This window comes from Mirounga angustirostris, unplaced genomic scaffold, assembly GCF_029215605.1.
Source record: "Mirounga angustirostris isolate CCGP_5_RB_7025 unplaced genomic scaffold, mMirAng1.0.hap1 SCAF_15, whole genome shotgun sequence".
Taxonomy (NCBI): domain Eukaryota; kingdom Metazoa; phylum Chordata; class Mammalia; order Carnivora; family Phocidae; genus Mirounga; species Mirounga angustirostris.
The window spans coordinates 12226038-12241641 of NW_026991723.1; the positions used below are offsets into that span (position 1 = coordinate 12226038).

General features: G+C 36.3%; 1 protein-coding gene across 2 annotated transcripts in view; it reads right to left on the minus strand.

The window, feature by feature from the left end:
* Window positions 1–2799: 2799 nt before the first annotated feature.
* Window positions 2800–15604, minus strand: part of PTAR1 (protein prenyltransferase alpha subunit repeat containing 1) — a 50425-nt gene continuing 37620 nt past the window's right edge. For both annotated transcript variants that reach the window (XM_045882232.3, XM_054509162.2), the window contains exons 6-7: window positions 13975–14276; window positions 2800–11851 (exon numbers count right to left, since the gene is read on the minus strand). In XM_045882232.3, coding sequence (XP_045738188.1) covers window positions 11509–11851; window positions 13975–14276 — 645 coding nt within the window. In that variant the 3' untranslated portion in view covers window positions 2800–11508. The remainder of the gene's footprint in view (window positions 11852–13974; window positions 14277–15604) is intronic.

The window sequence follows — 15604 nt, forward strand, 5'->3', positions numbered from 1 at the left end:
AAAAGATATTCTTTTATTGTGAATATAGCATTGAGCAAAGTACATAAAATATGAAGACATGTCCACATGGCCCAGTTCAAGACACAGAACCCTGCCAGAATCCCTGAAATTTCCTATCTTGATCCCATCCTTGATCATGGTTCCATTCTTTCCCAACCAGATGCAACCACTATCATGACCTTTACAATAATAATTTTCTTGCTTACTTTGTAGGCTTGACTATTTTAAAACTTTACATGAATGGGAATCATGTGTATGATATATGTGCTTATTTTACCTTTGTTCCTCAAAGAACTCTTTTTGTATGTAGAATTCTATAATGGTAGTTACATAATTCCAGCACATTAAATTATCATTCCCCTATCTTCTGACTATAACAAGAAGTTGGCTGGCTATTGATTTAATGTCTTTATCTTCAATTACTTGTAAGATAGTATCTTTCTATTGGTGTTCTGCAGTTTCAGTATGATGTGGATTTTTTTATCCTGCTTTAAAGAAAACTTCTAATATTTTTTCTAACATTTTAAATTGTGTTCAGTAGGAGTGTTGGTCCTGCCATTACTGGAAATGGGAATTAATTTTAATTTTTAAAATAAAACCAGAATGGGGCGCCTGGGTGGCTCAGTCGTTAAGCGTCTGCCTTCGGCTCAGGTCATGGTCCCAGGGTCCTGGGATCGAGTCCCGCATCGGGCTCCCTGCTCCACGGGAGGCCTGCTTCTCCCTCTCCCACTCCCCCTGCTTCTGTTCCTGCTCTCCCTATCTCTCTCTGTCAAATAAATAAATAAATAAAGTCTTTAAAAAATTTTTTTTTAAATAAAAAAAAAATAAAATAAAATAAAACCAGAATCTTACTTTACATACTTCTAACATCTTGTTACTCTCTTTAACTTCCTTTGAAAAATTAATTTATGAGATCTTTTTCATGTAATTTTATATTTTGTTTTTGTGAGTGCATATAATATCACTGTAGGAAAATATCAATTTACTGAATCTCCTATTGTGTATTCAAGTCGTTTCTGATTTTTACTATAATAAATGCCACACAAACTGGTTTAACTTAAAAATTTCTTCACATAGAATAACTAACATTAAGACTTATGAACTCAATGTTACAAATTACATGTGTCCCCACTTAGTTACAGACAAGAGAGAACTGGTGATTAGTTTTGCTCCAGGGGACCCTAGATGGTAAGTCTCTACAAAATTTCCTTGAAAATAAAACAGATGGGGTGACTGAAGCTCTACCCATCCCAATTACTCACCAGCCTTCCAGATTCTCTCAACAACATGTCTAGAGAGATCACTAGCAATTTAAGAAATATGTGAATACAAAAATAATATGATGGAGGACCATTTCAGCCCACAGTTAGCTCCTCTACACAGAAAGCAGACCTTTCATTAATCATGCTGTAATTACTATGAGAAGTATAGAAGGAATCTAATACAAGAGATTTGTATCTTTGGAGGATTCTGATACTAAAAGTGTAAATTCATAAGTATTATCTGTCTGTTGTTCATATAATTATAAGGAGTGGTAAGGGAATTCCTCTTGGCAGCCAGGGTTACTCTAAGAATCTTTCTGTGAAAGAGAAGAGACTACAGTAATTATTGCTTCTATTTTCAACTTCTACTGTAACACAGGACACATATAATGATACTACACTTCTCATAAGAAAAGGGCATACTGTAACTTATTATTTTAAATAAAGCTGATGCTCCATCTAGCTATTTTGGAGTAGAGTGGGAAAGATAGGAACCTTGGCACTTTTTAAAACAACAACAAAAACAAACCAAATCGTTTCTCTGCCTCAAAAAAAAAAAAAAAAAAAAAAAAAAGCACCAAAAGCAAAATTTGAGCTTGCAACACGAGGAAAGTGGTACTGCTAAATATATACAAATGATGAAAGGTTTATCATATTCAAGAATTTTAAAGCTAGTGTATCATCCTGCCTCTGTTATTACTGTTAATCTTTTATTTCAAGAAGCACCCTATTAAGCAAAGCAATTTCCCAGGGAAGCACTTTGCTAATATTAATTGTTGTCCAAACTTCTTTTTATAATCTGCTAACTCAAATCAACACTGTCTTTAGTAAGCTGGTTCCCTTCCCTAGCATATCAAAGCAAAAACAATACTGTCGTTTTAAACAGTTTGTGGGACTTTGGCATGATGCAAATAACTTCTATATCCTGTTTCCTACCAAAAATAGGCATAGATAATAGTACGTTATTTAAAATACAATCCTGAAGAGTCATGGGACAAAGTAATAAAGGCCTTTCCCACAAAACATCCTTTTTAGTATTTGAAAACTTGAGTTAAAAAAGTGTCCAACTTCATCAAATACTTTTCAGAGTATGCTTATGTATTAAAACCATTTAAATTACTGTGAATGCTGTATATATCCAGCTTAAAACATATGAAGTGAGACTCAAGGCTCAGAAAACATGGGATTTAACACTGAAATTATCAATTCCCTGCTCTATGCCTTCATTTAAAATGTAGGAGAAAAAGCAAATCTAGTTATTATAATGACTTTCATAAGTCAACTAGTCATTATTAATGTACTCTAAAGCCAAGTGTGACAATTTCTTTAATTTGTTTTTGACTTTTTTTTAATGTCCTGGACACAAATGATACTTTTAATTCTTTCTACAACTGTAAGTAATGAATTCACTGAGACAACAGCTCACACATCCACCCCACTACCACCATCACAGCTATTAAACAGGACTGCTTGGCAGACTGGAGCTGAGGTTAAAACACCAAAACAAGCAAAAATAAAATCACACTTTACACTCATCTTAGGAGATGAAAAGTTTACTTAGAAATTGCAAACATTTAGCAAACATAAGACATAAACACTATTTTCCATCGTCTACAGAAATACAATAATTTATAGCTGGCTTGGTACATGATCACATGATAAAAACAATCTAATGGAAAAAAACCAGTGGTTCATTCTACTTTTCTGCCACTTGTAACAACTTAATAAGTGTACCAGTAAGTACTGGAAGACAGATGCATAGGAAGATTAGAATCCTAGGGCTGTTTGTTAATACACATTATTATAAGAATAGTATAAAAACAAGTACAGATATACAATTAACATGCAATTTAAGCTATTATTTTGAAGAAACAGGACAGAATTTAGCGAACACATTGAAAAATGTGTTAATAATGTGTTGTTATAATGAGCATATCATGGTATTTTACATGGCATGGAATTTCTTCTTAAATAATGCTTGGCAAGTTGGAACAGATTGAGCTCGTTCTACAGCAAATTTAAAATGAAGACAATGTGGGTAATTCTATTAGATACTTTTCTAAGTATACTAAGTAATTTTTAAAGTACCATGATTTCATGCCTACTGCACCATCTCCCAACTTAACATAAAGTCATACTTTGTACCCTATGAACCCGCATTGTCCAATATAGCAGCCCTTAGCCACGGGGCTATTGGGGCACTTGAAATGTAGCTAGTCAGAACTGACATGCACTGTGAGTGCCAAATGCAAAATGAGTTTTAGAAACTTACCATGGGAAAAAAGAAAGGCAAAATATCTCCATAAGTTTGTATAGTGATTACATACTAAAATGATATTTTTAATATATTGGGTTAATTAAAATACTTAAGCTAATGCCACCATTTCTTTTTTAATACGCCTGCTAGAAAATAAAGAATTAAATATGTGGCTCCCACTTATTTCTACTGGACAGTGCTAATATAAATAATTTACAGTCGACCTATTAGCCTTCGAATTTAGCATCATACTTTAAGCACTCTGGAGAACTAAGTCCCAGAACACCCTCTGCACATACTTTACTGCAAAATTTATTTTTATCCCTCTGCAAGGTATACATTTTAAGTGTAAAAAGAATTCACAAAATACTGAATCCTTAAAAAATGTGAATTAGTACACTGTGAGAGCTAAAAGAACTTTCAATGCAGATTGTTACGTTGAGAAAAATAGCTTAAGAAAAACATCAATGCAATCAGAGGGAAGGCGGTTAGTATCTTCAGTAAAATAAGTTAGCCAAACTTATCTTTAATGCCCAGGATCTGACCTTGCACCACAGATCATACATGTAACTTGTCCATTTAACCACAACCTACAGGAAAATCTTTAAACAACATCAACAGCAACTTACATAGTCCATTTTTGGAAAATCTTCAAGCAATGTAAAGTTCACACACATGGTCAATTCTAATAGCAGAGTACAGATGGTACCTGAGAACCATCCCATAAATTAAAGTCCTGCAGTGTTAAATAAAGTAAGCAACTGCTTAGTGTCCAAGAGACTTGGATTTAAAAATAATTTTTTTAGAGGCTGTAAAAAAATATCACTGACCTTTTATCATTTTCTTCCCCCTCCTCCATTTTTTAGTTTTTGTAGTAGTGTGTATAAATTTTTGGTGTATTTATACCACATTATTTTTTATTCTGTCCACCTCAAATACAAGTTCATCTAGAACCCATTTCGTCCTTCTCCTAAGGACAACACACCTCAGCCCAAACACGGACAGTGGCCACCAGCCAGCAGCCAGCATCCCGGTCAGACACCAAGAACCTCGCCAGGAGGCAGTGCCCCGTTACACTGGGCTATGCGCTCTGTCCCTCCCAGCTCAGGTTGGAATGTTTTTCTGTTCACATTGGGCAAGCTCTGTCAAAAATGCTCTGAAGCCACAAATTAACAGATTCTGAAACAAATATTCATAAAAATTTCTCCCTCATATTAGAGATACTCTGAGAAAACACAGGAGTACAGGTGATTGAATATAACTTCACATTTCATCACTACCCACTTTTAAAACACTGGAAAGCAACCGAGATTTGGGGAGAAATGGACAGTACCTAAGACAGGTAATGCTAGGTATACCAATGCAGAAACTGATGGCAGAAGTCTCCAGCAGTTTCCTCTTGGGTTCAGCAGCCCTATTAAGACATTTACTCACGTTTATTAATGTGTCTTGCACAAAAAGATAACTGCTTAAACTTTTCCCATCTCCTACCTTCAGACCATGTTCTACACAAACAGTATTTTTATTGCATGTTACTAACTCCAGCCTAAATAAGCTTAGTAATTCCTGTCAAATGATAGAATTTTTCAGTTTCAAACATGTATTACTCCAAAAATATACTCCTCCGTGAAAAGGTAACAGTTAGTTTGATGGTAGATCAATAATCGACTATTTATTGAGCACCTACTATGACTGCACTCAGTCTACACTCATTCTTTAACTGATAAGAAAAAAATACCTGCTTCAAACGCAAGATGACACTGGTGAGGGAGGGTACTATTATGAGCATTTCTAATAGAATGCTGTATGAGTCAATATCTGAACGTGTGAAATTGTTCATCCCTAGGACATGAAAAAACCTCAGATTTATTACTAATCACTTTATAGAGATAAATTACATTTGAAGTATGCTGCACGGTACTTTGAGGAAAGTGATGGCCATACATAAAATTAAGGCTGATTCCCTAAAGATATGGAAGAAAAACCAGAATGTCATGGTCCTAATCATCCAAAGACAAAATAATAGTTTACACAAATATCTGGTTAATTCAGGCAAATGGCACTTGTATTAGGTTTCCAACTTTGCTTGGGGGCTGGTTTAATAAAGAAAACTGCCTTGAAATAGGAGCACTTTAAATAAAATAAAAACCCTTTAAATACAATTCTCTGTAAGATCACTATATAAATTCAAGTTCCAAATCTCATTTAAATGTACACACATACATGTATGTGAATACGCACGTATATGCCTTAAAAGTATCTAAGTTTCACTTACGATGTTTGTGCAGTTGTCTATCTTGCCTTGTATGTTTGAACCAAATTGTGTATCTTAAGCACAATACTGTATTTCTCCTGAAGCTGAGATGAGACAGAGGTAAGCTAGCTTTAACTTTCTAGTCTTTAATGATTCTGACCCGTTGGATCCCTGCAAGGTGCAAGGCATTATGCAGTGTACTGAACACATACAGGGTCTCTTTCAGGGAAACTGAAGTTTTAAGCAGCAAAACAGTTGTCAGTTTGAAAACCAACAGTAATTTTCTGAACAGGATTTCCAAAAACAGAATGATGTCAACTAAAACACCCCCAACTTCTGCCAAACGTGGAAAACAATATATTACAGAAATCGTTTCCATAGAAGACATGTGTAAGAGAACATTCATAATAGGGCCACAGGGACTGAAGCAGCGAGATGAACGAGGCAGTCACAGAGCATCTATGAGCTACCGCCCTGGTAGTGGTTTATAAAAAATACTATCTATACTAAAATTTTAAGAGCTAGTAATATATTTAGCATAGTTTTGTCTTTTCTTTTTTTTGCCACTGAATATAAAATTTTGTCCTAAATTTACTAAACCTTCTACACCCTGAGGAATAACAGATTAATAAAAGAAATGCCAGGGTTAGCTTTGTGGACCACAGTATCATCCAAAAAGCACAACCTATAAAGAGCTAATTCTTGGAAGCACAAAGTTTCATCTGCAGACTAAGCTACTGCTCTCTTTTTTAGCAAAGAGTTTGGTTTTAAGTGTTAACATGGCCTAGCGAGAATACAGATGTCCAAGTTGAGAGCCAGAGGCACCCCCTGCAACACACACACATACATACACACACACACACACACACACACACACCCCAGATTTACAACCGACACAATGGTTTTCTGTCTCCACTATGAACTATGACATATTGCTGCCGTTTAGGAATATATTATTCAACAGTCCTCTGAAAAGCACTTTGGAATCTTTAGCTGTATATTTTTATGAAATTACAAGTTATTTGCTATCTTGAAATAGGGACTTTCTGTCCCTCCCTTCTCCATACCCAAATATATATAACATGCCACATTTTAAGTTTCATCTCAGTATTTACTTCTTCTCCTCCAACATGGAATTTGGGAGGGAATTCTTAAAAGTCCTTAAGGTGAGGCAAAGGATTCATTTAGAACAATCATTTGGCCTTTCTTGTAGGGCACAGTGCCACTGTTTCCCTTGACCTTGGGCTGCCTGGGCTGCCCGGGCTGCCCAGGCTTCAGGCTGATCTTCAATTATACACATGCTCTCCTCTAAAATACAATGCCTCCAACCCCCAAAAGGTTAGTTGCCACAAGGAAAGAATGAATTCTTCTTGGTAGGGTCCTTAAAAATGCTAAGAAATACAAACCAAAGCATCCTACCTGCTCATATCAGTACCTCATGAAAGGATAAAAACTCCATGGGACCATGCCTAGCAACTGGAATCAATACAATGAATTACAATCAACTGTCTGATAAAACTTCCATCCTTTGTTTTCTACCTAAACATTAAATATGATCTTGTTCCCTCTAGAAAGAAGAAAGGCACTCAAATTAACACAGTATGTTTAACTATTTTTTAAAAGACCTTGTGTGACAAGTAGAATTTTCAGGGTTGATTGTTTTCCTGCCCACTGCCTTCATGCCACTGCATTTGTCTATGCCTTCCTGGGACTCCACGTACACCTCCGTTCGACAGGAGTACACCGAGAGTATGTGCAGGCATAGGGAGGCGGCAGCATGTCAAGTACCAGAGTCTGCACGGTTCTGTTTGAGACATTTATTCAGAAGACACACGTTGTTAATAATGCTGTTCGCATTTTCTAGAATATTTTAAATACTTTAAAGTTCTAAAATATAATTTTCTAGTAACAAAATAACTGTAAGCTTACAAAAACTTTCTGCCAAAAAAAAAGAGAATATATGTTACTTCCTTTTTTAACTAAATCTTTAGTATCTTCTATAATTAAGAGGGACTAAAAGATTACCCTGTTGTACAGCAAGAGCCAGTTGTACTCCTAAATTACATTTAGGCTATGCCAGATACCATCTTGTGCTACAGAAAATTACTACTGTTAATTTGTTCTCAACAGTATTAAAAGTTCTCTTTGTATAATAAGCATGAATTGACATGACCTGAATACATGGAAATCACACAAAGTCTACCACTATATATGCTTTCCTACAAACTGCCACAGAAAAGTCCAGGAACTTTTGTTTTCCCATCTTGTGTCACATAAGCCCTCACCTGAAGATTTAAATGGCTTTGAGTGACAACCTGTATGGATTTAATCCTATTCATAATGAAGTCCTTAATTTAATTAGAACCCTACCATAGGAGTAAGGGATATGACTGAGAGTCTGGGCCCAGGGTTTCCAAAGAGGTAACAGAATGCTAAAACCTAGAAAAGAAAAAGGGGACATTAATAGGTAACTAATCCTTAAATTAAAAAAAAAAAAATGACTCACATAGGTTTAAGAAATACCTAAAAAGGCCCACAGTTCAAGCTGGGGAGTAGAAAAGGAGAAGCATAAAATGACTATCCGGGCACAAATACAGATCAACAAGTCTTTGAAATCAAAGAATTTCTTCAAATGCCCCAGTGTCTCTGGCTCTGTTGGCAAGATCTGTCCTCCAGTATCATAACTGAACAGAAAGTAGTGTTCTTAATGCAAACGAGCTTTGTTCTATGAATTTTTAATATATATTTAAAGTACAGTTAATTCATAATTATAGACCTGCATTTCTTGGCTGGTATTTAACGAGTTTAAACAAGGTATTTAAATGAAGAAAAAAATCTAAATTAACTTATTGTTTATGTAATAGCTCACCGGAAGTATCATGAATCTAGACTACATCATTCATTCACAGTCCATTATTCTAATCCATTAATTTCTCAGTCATAACTCATTCTGTCCATTACTCATGATCAATCTTTCCCTTCTTCAAACAGATAATCATTTATTAATTTGATAAATATTTAATGAGTCCTCACAATGTGCAAGGCACACAGGATAATGTGGGAACACCATATTACCAAAATAGGTATACTTAAAAAAAGGTGGGGTGGGGGAAGAAGGTGGTGGTGGAGGTATTTACAGATCTTATTGCTTTTGGCTTGTCAGTAGTATTCTTGATCCACAGGACAGTACAATGGCCTACTATTCTTCCAATGAAAACTTTGATGAAACGTGTGTCAATCTAAACTGTCTTTTTGACAATGACATATTTATAGGAAAAAAAAAGATTAACGTGTCCCTGAAAATAGACACACCTTTCCACTGCATGAACTCATTCAGTCAAAGAGATATTATCACACCACAGCTAATGAGTGTAGATGTCAACCATCTAGGAAAAAACACAACCATACAGGGCAATACTAAGTTCTTCTGTGAATGAACACTTGAAAAATGCCAATTTTAGAAATAAAGTAGCACACAAAAGTCACACAGTAAATGTCCTTTAGATATTTGTATTTTTACTCCCTACTCAAAACTTTTACGGGAAGACAAGAGACCAAGATATCTTATAGGACTGCATGGCTTCATGAAGGGGTGGATTAAGGGCCTGAACACACATGAAGACAGACAACATCAAAGGTGGAGGCTATAAGAAGGCGTGAAGCACTATCAAATGGAGCTGATGTTTCACAGGGTATTGTCTATGCTCCTGTCCTGTCACTCTCACATCAAAGCATAAGAAGCCCTATTACTTGGGATACTTAGAATGACGTGTGGAAAAAAGGTAATACTGAGTGAGGCCAGGATTTGGCAACATGTATTTAGTGGAATGGGCTGACTCTCTCATGTCCTCTCTGTGTAGTCTCCCCACCATCCCCTGCAGGTGCTGAAAATCACGAACTAATGCTTTTATCCATAGAGGTCTAGGTAGACCTTGAGGTATTTGATTCAAAATATGCTTTGTACACAAAGGGCCATGGAATTATGTTCATAATGACAACTGTTTTCTTACCTAAATACTACGAAAACTATAAAAGGTTAATTTTGCCCTAAGAGAGAAAAGCAGCTTCTGTCTACAAGAACCGGGCTGAACAATTTTTCTGGTGTTCTTAAGTCTTACCTGACAGTTTGCTATTCAACAAAATCATGATGCACAAAAAGAACTTATGCCTCTCCTAAGCTTAAGGCAATGTACCTCACTCAAGCCCAGGGTTTCCATAATAGAAGACAGGAGACGTTTGCCTTTCCCTATGTCTGTCCCCTCACCCTACAGGTGACCTAGCAAGTAAAAAGAACAAGCAAAGTACGGCGGTCGTACTTACTTCGGCCACTATTACATTCTGCCCACACATAGGACAATAGGCAGTTTCCATGGTTAGGGGAACTTTTAAAGGGGCAGTTCATATTAATACTGTGTGTGTGTGTGGTTTGTTTAATGGGGTATGAAATTCACTGGAAAGAGGACGGAGAGTATCTTCAGTACACATCCTCAAAATAAGACATTTAAGGAAAAACAGAGGTAAAAGTGTCAAAAAATACGAAATGGATTAGGAAAATAAAGAAAAGGTAGGTGGAGAGGAAAGAACAAACACAGACCATTTACAAAGGGGAAAATATATTAAGAAAGTAAACATTACCAGGCCCTTTTCCCACCCTGCCTCACAGACCTGAAAAACCCAGCCCTTATTATTAAAAAGATAAGATACAGCTGTGAGGTGGCTACTTTGGTACCTCATCCCTGATAAGTTTAATATCAAAGTCTTTAAGTTGTTTTATTTTTTAAAACAAAGGTTGAAGAACTAACCTTCAAAAGCTATTCTTTCCTCTGGCATTTACCAGCAAACTTTTAATAATCACTTCATAAACATTTTGTAGTTTAAGTATATCCTCAGGAACTTAAATTTTTAAAAAGGAAGATTTTTATGGATACATTTCCATGCATATTTTCCCCACTTTTCATGGTGAATTTAAAAGGAAAATAAGTAGTAATAACTAAAAATGGCATTCCAGGTTTAAATAACAAATGATGTTTATAGGGGCTAACTTGAGTGTTTTTGGCCTATACCAAATATGAGGTAAAAAGAATCTATCAAAACTAGTGATAAAAATAATTTCCCAGTCCTGTAATTACATAAACTTTTAAAATTCATTTTTCTTTTAAAATAACCATTTTAAAATGGATTACACATTGGAAGCATGTTTCTTATATAAATCCCAGTACTTCTGACTTTGGTTACATTGGTTGATAACTTGAGTCGAGAAAGAGAAATGATTTATATTTTCACAAATCCATCTATCCGGCCATTTGATTCTCAAAACAATAATTAGATATAATTTTGAGCTTGTATTATTCTAAAGATGAACAACAACATGAATTTTTAATTAAAAAAAAAAAAAGAAACTAGCCTATGCAGCAATTGCACTGAGGTGGGTAGATGTGTCTGTGAACCAGTTAGGAGAACCAAAATGAGAGGAAGCTTCACGTATAGAAATATAAAGGATGAAAAGTTAAAAAAAAAAAAAATTAAGACTGTTTAGCAGGAAGAAACTACACAGTTATTTTATCCCCAAAGGAATGCCAGTTCTTAACAAAATAAATAAACTGAAAGATTTACTATGGACTTTTAACCTAAAGATGAAGACCACATAATAGCAAACAGTTCATGCAACTATGTAAGGAAGAAAGGAAAGCAATATTGCACTGAAAGGGGAACCTTGCAGGACTAATCCACCTCTTTCATTGACTCAACGTAACCAGCCATTTCCTGTATGCATTGGCAAACCTGGCCTGCTCTACGTTCCGGCAGGTGGACAATACTTGATCGATGAACCTATGCTCCATTTCCAGGCCCCGGGAGTCTGGAGCTGGGGTCCGCTTCAGGCGTTTGGTTTCCTGGGAATAGCCTTGCTTGCTACAGTCATTCAGCCCGTCCACCTCCATGGCCTGAGACACGTGTGGGCCTGCTGGGATGAGGTGCAAGTCACTCAAAGTCCCTCCAGGGCTGTCTACAGGTGACAACTGGGTCACACTGTGAGGAAACCTACCACTTAAGTGATGCTGAAGGTAGAAAACGTGCCGCCTGTGAAGGAGGAGGGGGGAGGAAGAGAACACGGAAAAGAAAACTCATTATCACAACGTCAAGCTTTTCAGGGAAAAAAACAAGAATAATAAGTTGATAATTTCAAGACATACAATACTCAGTTTGCTGTCCCCCTTGGTGACCAGAGTTACCTGGAGCGGGGGGAGGAGCAATTACGCTGAAGTCTCTGTATTTAGACCAGAGTCTTACAAACCCAGATTACTGGATTGTTTGTGAGAAAGAACCCTACATACGACCCCAAGGGTTTTTTAATACCACTGACTGAGATGATGACAATCACTTGGAATTGTTACTCTTTGTAACTACAATATAAAATGAGAAATAGATCTTAGCCCAATTTCTGCTATAAAAAAACAAAACAGAACCAAAAATTAACTTCACTGACATCCTAAAACAAGTGATTCAGGAATAACGGGATTAAATAGCTCATCCAGAGGCTTTTAGTCCATGGCCTCTTTCTAGTATTTTCTTTAATAAGAACAGGTATTATCTAAAAACCAACTGAACTTTTCCTGAAATCCATCACTACAGTCTCATTAAGTATCTACATGCAGTAGGGATGTGCTGGGCTCTAAGCAAAGCATTTAAAAGACACAGCTCTTGTACTTCCTCTAAGGAGAGCAGTTCTCCTGCCCTTAGACTCATCTAGAGTTTTTTGTTAAAAATGAAGACCTATGTGCCTAATCTCCCAAAATTTTGACTCCGTGGGGGTGCACATCTACTGTTCACAATTGGTAAACCACATAGATTCTAGGTTGTTCTATCTCATTATTCGTATTAGCAACTCTAAGCCCTTGAGAGATAATTCTGTTCATTTTCCCAGCATATTCTGGAGTAGACAGGGAGCATATAATTTACCCATTTTATAGAGGATAAATCTTAAAGGACAGATAAGGTGCCTAAGGGCAATGACTCAATAGTAGAAAACTGGCCTGTATAATTACAGGTCATCTCAACTGTCACTTTTCCCCATGCCTCACCCCAAACTTAATCTTTATACAAAGCTTCTGCTGTTAATCTAGCTATCTCTTAAACACAAATACAATCTTAAATTTTCTCAGCCTTGCTACTGATGTACCTAAATATAGAATACCAACAAAATCTGTTCACACCAAAACAACATGAAGTTAAGATCTATCTTCGCTCTAGAAAATGTGGAATTAAGAGTGTCTTGTTTTTACAAGAAAAAGAAATTTTTTTATGAAGGTGCCAAAGAGGGGAGATGGTCTTCCATCTTCTAAATACATGTAGCATGGAATAGCAGCTGAACACATCTCCTCAAATAGCCTACAAGATAGACTAGACTGGCAAAAGGGGGCAAATCTCAACAACTTTAAAAATACACAAATATTTAAACTGCCTACCTCCTGCCTGGCACAGGCAAGCCCTTTGTTTACAAATAGAATCCTCTAGTCTGAAGTAGAATCCGTATTTATAGAGATGGAGATGCCTCAAAAAAAGAACCAATCAGGGGGTTCCCACACCCGGACTTCATTCCAACATGACAGTTACTATGCTGTCAAATGTACTCAGAACTCAGGTTATGAGGTTGCTAATTTCTTTCACTCCTTCCTAATAATTCTGCCCTCCTCCCAAAGCACACTTTAAAAAACAAAAAGTGTCAAGAGCTTATACTTAAGGAAACTTAATTTGCAGACCATCAATAAGCTTAACTATTCTCAAGGTCTAATCAATAGTCTAAACCCGACTCTGCATCACATTTACCTTTTAAGTTTCTTCATTGTTTTTTAAAGACTAAATAAATGGCAGCGCTCTACCCCAGATATACTATAAATACCAGAATCTCCAGGGAGGGAGTCCAGAAACTCGTTTTCAGTTTTGGAAGTAACACAGGCTATTCTGTTGGGCAGTCAAGCTTGAATACCACCATCCTAAGCATTAGGCAAAGATCCGCATGAGGAATCTCATATTGAAGATCATGAGGAAGAAGATATGGTAACATAAACGCCTCTGAATTCAGGCAAAGCTCCACGATCAATTACCATATTTACCTGAGCAGGCAGGCATAAGACTTAAGACCTTCTACAGCTCTCATAAAGCCAAGCAGTTCCATGCAGAAAATAGATTTTCCCTCCTCTTACCTGTGACACCAAAGGGTTTCATGTCCTGGGTAGGAATCAATAAGATCAGTGCTGAATTCAACTTCTTCTTCTAGAAGATGGGGAAGATTTATCCTTGCTTCCTCTGTTGAAGCTGCTGCTTCATCTTTTGGAAGAACTAGAGCTGGCTCACTTCTCAAAGGGTTTTGCTCCAATACAGAACCATCTATCACAGTTTGGCTAATCAAAGACTTTAACAGAAACTGGCGGTAGTGAAATCCACTGTGGTCTGAAACATGCATGGATGCCCAGTGTTTAGTAGAAGACAGTTCATCAAGAAGAATCTTGTAGGAAGAAAAAAGGGAAGTGAGAAGAGGAACTGCCAAAGGAATTTCTTTCTCCATTAATGTTTTGGATTTCTCTTTAATTTGTTCCTTGTATTTTTTGGTAACACTGTTTCTACCAATATTTTGTATACAATGTCCAACACAGTGCTGTCACTCAGTGGAAGCTCAGTAAAGGCTAGTTTCCCCTTTCCCTAATAAAGTAGTAAGAGGTATATATATATATACACACACACACATACATATACACACCCTACAGAATTTAAGGACTTATGTGTCATTCTTTCTCTGGACCTTGATCAATCACATTCTGATTGGCACACACACAGAAAAGCTATTCTAAAATAACGATGAACATTAGGGTGTTTATTTACAAGAATGCTGATGTTGAAGAGAAAATATAAATTCAAAGGTTACTTTGATGAACGTTCTTTAACTTTTAATGAACATTACAATATCTAACTTACTATGTGTTGAACAATTGACTCAATGTATTATTAGTTCTTCACTATAAGTGCCATGAGGGCAGAGACTGTCAGTTTTGGGCTTAGTACAAAAAATATGATGCAAGAGCACATGATTTTCCTATTCATCTCAAACTCAATTAACATCAATGATAAATGATTTTTTTTAAGTAGATGAGACAAAATTCAGCAGTGAATTAAGTCTTTGTATTATCAATCCTGCAAACTAAGCAACTTCAAATGGAATGATTAAAAAGAAAAGCAGCAGTTATGAAAAAATAAATTATTTGGCAGTGTCTTGGACAAGTCGCAAATGCAAATGGAATTTGATCAGCAAAAGCTGTATTGAGGGCCTGCCACATTCCATCAGAGGATTTTCAGACCAGCTAAGGAAAAAAGACATTTACTTGCCAGCAGTGAATAATATAGACAGCACAAAGCCCAAGGGCTCCTCCTTTAGCTGCTTTTCAAGGGTCCCAGGCAAATGCCTTCTCTTGTACCAAGATCCCCTCCATTTCTCACAGTTCCTCTCTTCCCTAGAAGAAATCTTTCCCTCTCCTGAACCTCCATGGTTCCTGTGTGTTCTACCAGACATTATAGAATTTTCTGTACATCTTTTCATCCCCACTAAATTCTACAAGTTGTTTAAGATATTTATTCATTCCTAATTAATGTTTCCATCATTCTATACCCAATGGCATCAGAGTGAACATATAAGTATTTTATGAATGAATCAATGAATGAAATGAACAATTTAATGAATTAAGTTACTAGTACATAGGGACAAGATTACTCCCAGCAAGGACAGTCGATTTCTATCAGTGAAATGCTTTAAATATCTCCTTTAAATTCTAATGAGTTTAT